The sequence below is a fragment of the Octodon degus genome, unplaced genomic scaffold (assembly GCF_000260255.1).
Source record: "Octodon degus isolate 3935 unplaced genomic scaffold, OctDeg1.0 scaffold00360, whole genome shotgun sequence".
Taxonomy (NCBI): domain Eukaryota; kingdom Metazoa; phylum Chordata; class Mammalia; order Rodentia; family Octodontidae; genus Octodon; species Octodon degus.
The window spans coordinates 802,817-813,770 of NW_004524936.1; the positions used below are offsets into that span (position 1 = coordinate 802,817).

Genomic DNA, 10,954 nt, shown 5'->3' on the forward strand with positions numbered 1-10,954 from the left:
AAATAAATAAATAAATAAACTCACAGGTGGAAAAATGCTTAAAAAAGAAAAAGTTACATTTCTTGATACATAGTTCTTGCTTTATCTTTGTCTTAACCATCCAGCAGAAAAGTTTAGAAACGTGGTATGAAAAGTGAAGCCATGTTAATATGCAGAGCTGTGGAAAGCTCAAGTCAACAGATTTACACATTGGCAGCCCTGTGGATAATCCACTACTATTGTGAACTACTGGATTATATTCATATATTTTGTTGAATTCATGCACCTATAATATTTGGATGGCAATGGAATATTCATCTCTGTGAAAACTAAAAAAAAAAGGAGATATAAATGCAGGGCAATTTTGTATCTCTATACACAAAATAGGATAGATATATAGCCACTTTCTCTTAATTCCATAAGAAGAAAGATTTGTACTAATAGTGTTTGGACAGGATATCATGTCTGCATCTTCTTCTATGAATCACTACTACAAAGAAAATAATATGCAATGTACTGATTGTTGTAACTCTCCTACCAACCTTTTTTGAAACTGTCTCATTGCAATTTTTTTCTCAATAAAATTAATTTTAAAAAGTAAAGAAAACAATACTCCATGCCCCAGCACCACAGAGAAAAGCAGGGGTAGCTATCCTCTTCTGAGATAGTCTCAACTTCAAACCAAAAATGATCAAACGAAATAAAGAAGGCCAATATATACTAGTTAGGGGAAAAATGCAAGAGGAAGAGGTAACACTCTTAAATATATATGCACCAAACACTGCAGCAAACAACTATATAAGACAAATCTTGGTGGACATGAAAAATCTAATATCCAATACCACAATCTTAACAGGAGACCTTAACATTCCCTTATCCCAGAAAAGATAGGTCAAGCAGGTATAAGATTAGGAAAGAAGTAGCAGAACTTAACCAGAGCTTGGAACAAATGGACTTACCAGACATATACAGAGTTTTCCATCCAACCACAGATGAATACACATTTTTTCAGTTGCACATGGGTTATTTTCTAAAATAGACCACATATACTATTCCATAGGCCATGCTTAAGTCTATTGAAGAACACAGAAATTATCCCAGGCATATTATCTAACCACAGGGCAATGAAACTGGAAATAAATGACAAAAGAAACCAAAAAAATCCTCATAAACACATGGAAATTATAAAACACTGTACTGAACAACCAATGGGTCACAGATGAAATTAATCAAGAAATTGAACAATATCTACAACTCAATGAAAATTCAAGTAAAAATTATCAAAATTTTCAGGATGTGATGAGAGCAGTTCTTAGAGGGAAATTTATAGCAATTAACTCACACATTAGGAAAACAGAACAGAAACAAATAAATACACTAATGCTGCACTTCCAATTTCTAGAAAAGGAAGAGCAAACCAAACCCAAAATCAAAGACAGGAAGAAATCATAAAGATTAGAGCAAAAATAAATTCAATTGAGACATAGAAAACAATTCAGGAAAAAATGAAGATGAATTAGAAAAAAAAAGAAAAAAGAAAGAAAACAATTCAGGAATTAACAACTCAAAACCAGGTTCTTTGAAAGATTCAATAAAATTCATAAGTCCCTAGCTAACCTCATCAAAAAGAGGAAAGAAAATATTCAAACACAAGCAATAAGGAATGAAAAGGGTGTTGTTATCGCAGACTCAGTGGATATTCTGAAGACTATCAGTGTGTACTTTCAAAATCTTTTCTCTTGCAGAAGAGAAGACAAAGAAGAAATGGCCAGATTCATAGAAAGGTAGAAATTACCAAAACTGAATCAAGAACATATAATAATTGTCAATAACCCATTAACAGCAAATAAAATATGAAATGTAATAAGAAACCAACTGATTCAGAAAACTCCAGGTCCTGATGGTTCAGAACAATTTTGTTTTTTCTTTTTTGTCTTTTTTTTTTTTGGCTGGTTCAGTATGCCTTCAGGGCAGGTCTAGTAAAGCTTGAGGATCTGGTAATCAAACCTCAAAAACCTGAGCCTGAGTGCCCTGTTTAAGCAGTCACTTAAACAACTGAGCTAATTGGCATGCCCCTTCAGGACCTGAGAGTATCACAGATGAGTTATACAAGAATTTTAGAGAAGACATAATCCCTATAATTCTCAAAGTCTTCAATGATGTTGAGAAGGAAGTAATCCTCCCAAAATTGTTCCAGAGGCAAGTACTATACTAATACCAAAACCAGGGAAAGACAGAATTAAAAAGAGAACTACAGGCCAATCTCCCTCATGAACGTAGATGGAAAAATATAATCAATATAATCCTAGTGGGACCAGGTAGATAGCTCAGTTGAATAAAACACTTACCTGGCAAATGCATGGGCTTGAGTTCAAACCTTGTCTCAAAAAAAAAAAAAAAAGTCCTAACAACTAGAATAGAGCAAATATCAAAAAATTTCACAACCTGACCAGGTAGGGTTCATCCCAGGGATGCAAGGATGGTTCAATATACACAAATGTATAAATGTAATACACTATATCAATAGAACCAAATCCAAAAACCACAGGATCATCTCAATTGATGCAGAAAAGGCTTTTGACAAAGTCCAAGATGCACTCATCTTCAGTGTCCTATAGAAAATTGGAATAGATGGCCTCTACTTAAATCTGATAAAAGTCATCTATGACAACCCAATGGTTAACATAATTTTAAATGGGGAAAAATTTAAATCTTTTATTCTCAGATCTGGTACAAGACAAGGATGTCCTCTATCACCACTCCTATTCAATATAATTTTGGAATCATTAGGTAGAGCCATTAGACAAAGAGAGAAATAAAAGAAATAAGAATAGATAAAGAACAAGTTAAATTATTATTATTTGCAGATGACATGATACTTTACTTGGGAAACCTAAAAAACTCCACCAAGAAGCTACGAGAAGTAATACACAAATTCAGAATACAAAGTCAATACCCAAAAGTCAGTAATATTCCTCTACACAGATAACAAACACTCCAAGAGAGAAATTAGAGAAACAATACCATTTACAATAGCTCCATGTAAAATGAAATACCAAGGAATTAATCTAACTAAAGAAGTCAAAGATCTTTTCAAGGAAAATTACACTACTCTGAAAAATGGGATCGTAGAGCATTTCAGGAAATGTAAAGATATTTCCTGCTTCTGGATAGGAAGAACAAACATTGTCAAGATAGCCATATTCCCAAATTTGTTGTACAGATTTAATGCAATCCGTGTCAAACTACCACCAACATATCTCATAGACCTAGAGAAATCATTCCTAAAATTTATTTGGAACCAGAACAAACCTAGAATAACAAAGGTAATCCTGGGCAACAAAGACAAGGCAGAAGGCATTAAAATTCCTGACCTAAAATTATACTACATATCTACTGTGATAAAGTCAGCATTACATTGGAAACAAAATGGACCTGAGGATCAATTCAATAGATTAGAAGATGTAGAAGCCACTACAAACACACTCAGCCACCCTATCTTTGACAAATGGACCAAACATGTTTACTGGAAGAAACATAACCTTTTTAACAAATGGTACTGAAAAATTGGCTCTCTACATGCCGAAAATTAAAACTTGATCCAAGTCTATCAATATGCATTAAGCTAACTTCGCAAATGATTAAAGATCTAAACATTAAAACAGAAACACTAAATCACCTGAAAAGGAATGTAGAATGAACTCTTAAAGACATAGGGGTATGCAAAGAATTCATGAACAACAATCAAACGGCACGCATAATACTTGAAAGAATTAACAACTGAGACCTCTTTTTTTTCTTGGCATAAATGGATTGAACTCAGGCCCTTGCACTTGCCAAGGAAGCACTTATTCCACTGAGCCATCTCCCCAGCCGTCATGAATTTTTTTATCTTTTTTTGGAGGTGGGGAGAACACTCCTATTTTTGAGAAGTTTTTGCATGTCAAAAGAAATTATCAACATAGTGAAAAGACAACCCAAAAATTTGAAAAAAATCTTAACTAATAAGCACTCAGACAAAGGTCAGCTCTCTAGAATTTATAAAGAACTAAAAAACATTAGGGCCTCAAAATTTAAAGACCCAATCAAAAATGGGCATCTGAGATGAACACACACTTCTCAAAAGAAAAATTTATAGAAGGAAATAAATAAATATATGAAAAAATGCTCCACATCACTAGCCATCTGTGAAATGCAAATTAAAAGAACACTGAGATAATACCTCATCCCAACAAGAATGCCTATCATAAAGAAATCACCCAACAACAAATATTGGAGAGGCTGTTGGGAAAAGCAACCCTTTTCCACTGCTGGTGGGAATGTAGCCTGGTGCAACCATTATGGAAATCAGTGTGGAGACTCCTTAAAAAGCTAGGACTGGAAATCCCATTAAAACCAGCTATCTCCCTACTGGGAATTTTCTCAGAGGAACTGAAAACATCATATCATAGTGATAATGTGCACCTATGTTTATAGCAGTACAATTTGTGATAGCCATATCTTGGAAACAACCAAAATTACCATCACCTGAGGAATGGATGTAAAAGATGTGGTATTTTTATACAATGGAATAGTACTCAGCTCTCAATAACCCAATAACAGCCAATGAAATAAAAAACATAATAAAAACCTACAAACAAAGAAAAGTCCATGTCCTGAAGGAATCATAGCTGATTTCCACATGAAATTTACAGAAGATATAATCTCTATACTCTTGAAAATCTTTAATGAAATTGAAAAGAAAGCAATCCTTCCAAAATCATTCCTGGAGGCAAGTATTATACTGATACCAAAACCAGGGAATGACCCAACTAAAAAAGAGAACTACAGGCCCATCTCCCTCATGAATATAGATGTAAAAATCCTCAATGAAATCCTAACACATAGAAAATAGCAAATCATTAAGATCATACAACTTGATTAGGTAGCATTCATCCCAGCAATGCAAGGATGGTTCAACATATACAAATTTATAAATGTAATACACTATATTAATAAAGCTAAAACCAAAAACGACATGATCATCTCAATGGATGCAGAAAAGCTTTTGACAAAGTTGTACACTCAGTCACGATCAAAGCCATACAGAAAATAGGGATTGATGGCCTGTAACTCAATCTGATAAAAGCCATCTGTGACAAATGAACACCGAACATAATTCTAACTGCAGAAAAACTGAAGGCTTTTACTCTCATATTAGGTACAAGACAAGGATGTCCTCTATCAACAGTCCTATTTAATATAGGTCTGGAATCATTAACTAGAGACATTACATAAGAGAGAAAAATATAATGAAAAAGTATAGGTAAAAGGAAGTTAAGCTATCATTATTTGCGGATGACATGATACTCTTCTTTGAAGACCCATAAAACTCCTGCAGAAGCTCCATGGATTAATAAACAAATTCAGCAGCATAGCAGGATATGAAGTCAACACCAAAAATTAATACCTTTCCTCTATAGAGATAATAAACTCACTGAGAGAGAAATTAGACAAACAGTACCCTTCATAATAAAATCCCCCAAAATGAAAACCTTAGAAATTAATCTAACAAAAAGTAAAAGATCTATACAATGAACAGAATAACCCTTTAAAAAAGGGGAGGGAATGAATTAGATTTCCAAAAATGGAAAGATATTCCTTGCTCCTGAATAGAAAGAACCAACTTTGTGAAAATGGCCATATTCCCAAAATTGTTATACAGATATAATCCAATTCCTATCAAAATGCAGTCAACATAACCCACAGATTGGAAGAAAAGATTTTTAAAATTCACTTGGAAGCATAAAAGACCTAGAATAGCAAAGGCAATCTTGGGCACCAAAGGCAAGGCAGAAGGCATTACAATGCTTGACTTAAAATTATACTACAGAGTTACTGTGATAAAATCAGCATGGTAATAGCAAAAAAAAATACTCCTGCATGCAGGCGAGGGTCAGGGTTTTGTTCCCTGGGCCTGCCATGTTGCCCCTCCCCCAAAGGACACACTGAGATGGCTATCGAGACTGGGTGTGTCAGTGCAAGCCTGTAATCCCAGCTCTTGCGATGCTGTAAACAGGCGGATCACTATGAGTCTGATGTAGTAGTGAGACCCTGAACACCCTGTAGACCCTTCCTTAAAATACAAAAAATAAGAAAGAAAGAAAGGAGAAAAGAGACCTGAAGACCAATGGAATACATTAGAAAATACACTACAATTACAAACATACTTAGCCATTTCATCTTTAACAAAAGTATCAAACATTTTTACTGAAGAAGAATAGCCTCTTTAACAAATTGTCCTGGAAAAATTGGCTCTCCACATGCCAAAAGTTAAAACTATTTCAGGGTTTATCTCCAAGCACTAAACCAAAGTCAAAGTGGATTAAAGATCTAAACATTCAAAGACAAACAATAAATCTCCTTGAAGAGATAGTGTGTGAAAATCTTGAAGACATGAGAACAGGCAGACTGTTCATGTGACATACCAAAATGCAGGGGAGACATATCAAAGGATCCACAACTGGGATTTCATCTTATTGATAAGTTTCTGCATGTCAAAAGAAATCAACAACAGAATGAAAGTCAACCCACAGATTGGGAAAAATTTTTAACCAACAATTACTCAGACAAAGGACTTCTCTCTAAATTATATAAATAACTAAAAAAATTCAGCCCCCAAAATTTAAAAACCAGTCCAATAATGGACTTCTGAAATTAATACACACTTATCAGAGGAAGAAGCAAAGTGGAAAATAAATACATGAAAAAAATGTTCCACAGAACTTGCCATTCAAGAAATGCAAATCAAAACAACATTGAGATACTATCTCATCCCAGAAAGAATGCTTATCATAAATAAATCAACCAATAACAAATGCTGGAGAGGCTTCAGGGAAAAAGAAACTCTTCTCCACTGCTTTTGGAAAAGTAGACTTGTACAACCACTATGGAAATCAGTATGGAGACTCCTCAAAAAGGTAGGACAGGAAATCTCATTCAGTTGGGCTATTTCCATTCTGGGTGTTTTCTCCAAAGAACTGAAAAATATCATACCATAGTGATATATGTGCACCCATGCTTAAAGAAGCACAATGTGTCATAGAAAAATCTTGGAATCAACCAAAATACACATAATGTGAGTAACTGATGAAAAAGATGTGATTATTTTTATACAATGGAGTAACTACTCAGCTATAAATAAAGAAAAACTGGAAGCCTGTATAAATAAGTGGATGCAAATAGAGGCTATACTCATAAGTGAAATAAATGAGACCCACATACATAAATATCGTATTGTCACCCTAGTGTAAGAACTTGAAAGACTAAATAAAACCTGAAAGGCATGATGGATATAGGAAAATGTAAAGAAACTGAATTTAAGGATTAAATAATGAAGATGAGAGAAAGGAGAAAAGATAGGAAAAAAAGGAAGAGGGAAGCATACAAATATATATACAGGATGACTGAGATGATTGTGCTAATAATTGCCATTAGTTTTTTGAAAATAGCAGTTAATGTTGTGAATTTTCACGCTGACTAACTCTGTATGTTGAAATCTGTGATGTAAGCAACTACATCAAGGAGAGCTATGTGTAATACAAAATCCATGGTTGAATACCTCTCATCTTGGACTTCTATGCGTGTACCATCTCTAATGTCTTATCAATTATTTTACTCTCTTTAAAATAAATTAAAATAAATGCAAGTAAAAAATAAAATCTCTTGGGGCCAGGGAGATGGCTCAGTGGAATAAGCGTTTCCCTGGTAAGCTCAAGGGCCTGAGTTCAATACCCAGTTCAAAATAAATAAATAAATAAATAAATAAATAAATAAATAAATAAATAAATAAAATCTCTTGAAAGCAGGCATCAATATTCATTAATGTACAATCTTGCATAAGTATATCTGTTAATCTGATCAACAGGTTTGAAGATTTAAAATAGATATTTTGACAACCATTGTTAATTAGCTATTCTTGTCTTGAAAATCTGTGATATATGTATTGCTGTATACTACCCTGTCTCTGTCTTTTTTCTATTTGTTTTTGCTTCTGTTTTTACTCTTCAAAATAAAATAAAATAAAATTTAAAAAATAAAATAACATTCAAAAGTCTTATTTTACATCTTCTGCTTTTCCAACTTTGGAAACTCTGGCTACAAGGGTAAAAATGTTCTTGTAGAAAACATCTAATTGGTATAAAATAGACTCATGCCCACTGCTAACTTTGAGGTCAGTAATGCTGCAAATATTCCATAGTGTGTTAGTTTATTTTCTCATTTCTGACACAAAAATACCCAACCCCTAAATTGAATAGAGGAAATTTTTTATCATAGCTCACATTTTGTGGTGGTTTCAGTCAATAATCAGCTGCCGCCAAGGCAGGGTGGTATGACATGTGATCATAACAGAGAAGAAAAAGTTCATGCAGACAGAAGGCAAGTCAGCAGGAGATTAGTGACAAAAAAAGCAGCAAGAAACAAATAGTCACCCACTTCCTGCTGCTTATGTTCTACACAGGAGATCTGTCCTTATGGCAGATAGCACTCACATGCCAGGATGGGGCAGCCTTAATCCTAGCACCACACTATGAATCAATACAAGCATCACATCCTTGATTCCAGCCTCACACGACATTGATCTAGCCACCTCTAGAAAGCCCTAGGAATGACCACATTAGTCTTGGGGCACAGGGCATCTGGATACAAGCCATAACATACTGTAACACTAGAATTCCACAACATGTATCTGATCTGAAAAATCATACCCATAATAAGGTCATGGCTGAGGAAGAAGAGACATTTATAAGTCATGGTACCAATTTTTAAAAATGTATTTAGTATAGAGTCTACAGGGTCTCACTACACAGATTAGGACTTGTAGTGATCCTTCCTGTTTTTCAGCCTCCCACGCCCTGGGATTACAAGTGTGCACCACCATGCCCAGTCTCAATCAGCTGTCTCAACGCAGGATCAGCACAGCAGGCTGGGGATCAAACCCTCTGGCCCCTGTGTCTGCCTAAGCAGGCACTTTAATCCACTGAGCTATCTGGCTGGCCTATTTATTTATTTATTTATTTATATATTTATTTTGGCAGAACCTGGTATTGAACTCAGATCCTTGCATTTGCCAGTCAAGCGCTTATCCTACTGAGCCATCTCCCCAGCCCCTGGCCCATTTATTTTAACACAATTTAAATACCAGGATATGTTCAGCTGTTTCTTCTATTGGTACGTCAGCTCATTTTTTGTAAACTGCTCTAATCCCTGAAATCTCTGTGTTTGTTTGTGTGTTTGCTAAAATTTGTTTGTTTTGAGGCAAAGTCTCATTATGTAGCCCAGGCTGGCCTTGAACTCCATGCAATCCTCCTGTCTCAGCCTCCTAAGTGCTGGAATTACAGACATGTGCCACCATACCCAGAAAATCTCTGAAATCTTGATGATGGTTTTTGGCCCTCCCAATTCCTTTGAAAGAGCTCATACAGCATGAAGTGTACAGTTGTCATAGACATTTTTACAATTCTGTCTTTAAGATATTAATTCAAGTGGCTACCACTTTATCAACATTAACTGTAGATGTAGTAGAAGAAATTATAAATGAGAAGGGAATCCTGCCAATGTACTAAGTTTGTGTTTAGGCTAAAACATTATTATACAATACTTTTCTAACTGAATTGTGTAGTATTTTCTACTGAAGTGTACATTCTAGAGGATTAAGAATATGGAGGGTACTTGAGTATGTAAGAACCTTAGATACGCTTTCCTTAGGAAAATGAAAAATTAAGAATATTACTAAAGAAAGGTTTTTGGTTTCATCCTGTGTTTCATTCTGGCCATGACAAGTGCAAAGGAATTTCAGTAGAGCATCTCTCTTTAAAATAGCAGCAGCAAGGCCATTCATTTTGGTGTAAGAGTGAACCAAGTGATACATACTTCGAAATTCTAAATTAAAGTTTGGGTTCCTTTTTGCACTTGTTTGGATATTTTAAATATAAAATGAAAATGACATACTCTTTACTAGGGTTTTCAACTTATAAGAATATGGAACCACACTTACAAAAACTGTTTTTAGGTAGAGATTCTGACAATTTGGAAATAAATCTGAATTGGATACACTATGGATTCAATTTATCAGTGAGGATTTCCCACAGTACTATCTCAGCATGAATTTGACACCCAACTTGAAAAGAATCCCATAAAAATTTCACTGAAGCCCCTTTGAAATTATACTAGGTGCAGTGAAATTCCAAATCAAAAATTGCCCATCAATCTGTTATCTAGAGTACAGAGAAGAGAGCCAACAGACGTATGTTTTTGTGTGTGCAATTTCATTTACAGACAAGGTTTAGTTGTGTCTGAACAGTTCCTACTGCATCATATGGGAAGATGTCTAGGTTCTTGGATTCTGTCTACGTTGCTGGAGGCTGTGGAAGTGAGCCTCCTTCAAAATCTGGTTGATGTGTGAGTACAGATGTTGGCCCAATGCATACTCCTCATATAAGCGCTGAGGGTTATTTGGATTCAGTTCAGCAATAATCTGGTTTAAGTTGTTTTCTGGCCCACTTGCCCTATCTGGGCTACTGATGCTGCTCCCACTTCTTTCATTGTCATTGCTTGAAGACTGAAAGGAAAAAGCAAAACAGAAAGTTGAACAGTATTATGCTACTACACATAATATTTTTCTTACTCAGCTTGGAGAACAGAAGCATGAAACCCTACAATGGGCTTAACAGTATACAAAGTACAGTCATTTAAACAAGTTTATCGAGACCCAGTCCTAGTCCAGGTCCGGTGAGTGTGCGGAGAGTTTCCTGCTACCCTGCGCCGGCGGGACCAGACCCAACCCAGGCGCAGAGTGGGCCGGACCCTCTCCCAGCCCCTCGGGCCGCCCCCCACCACTCTGCAGTGCCTCCCCCACCCCGCCCGCCCAGTAGGATTTTCTGCCGAGTTCCAGGAGCCCCCAGACCCAGTCCTAGCCCAGGTCCGGTGAGTGTGC

At 35.6% G+C, this 10,954-nt stretch overlaps 1 protein-coding gene across 1 annotated transcript in view; it reads right to left on the bottom strand.

The window, feature by feature from the left end:
* Positions 1–10,239: 10,239 nt before the first annotated feature.
* The window catches only part of Fam104b (family with sequence similarity 104 member B), a 3,500-nt gene continuing 2,785 nt past the window's right edge, over positions 10,240–10,954 (bottom strand). Inside the window, exon 3 of the mRNA XM_023708438.1 lies at positions 10,240–10,579. Within this exon, the coding sequence (XP_023564206.1) occupies positions 10,349–10,579 (231 nt within the window). The 3' untranslated portion in view covers positions 10,240–10,348. The remainder of the gene's footprint in view (positions 10,580–10,954) is intronic.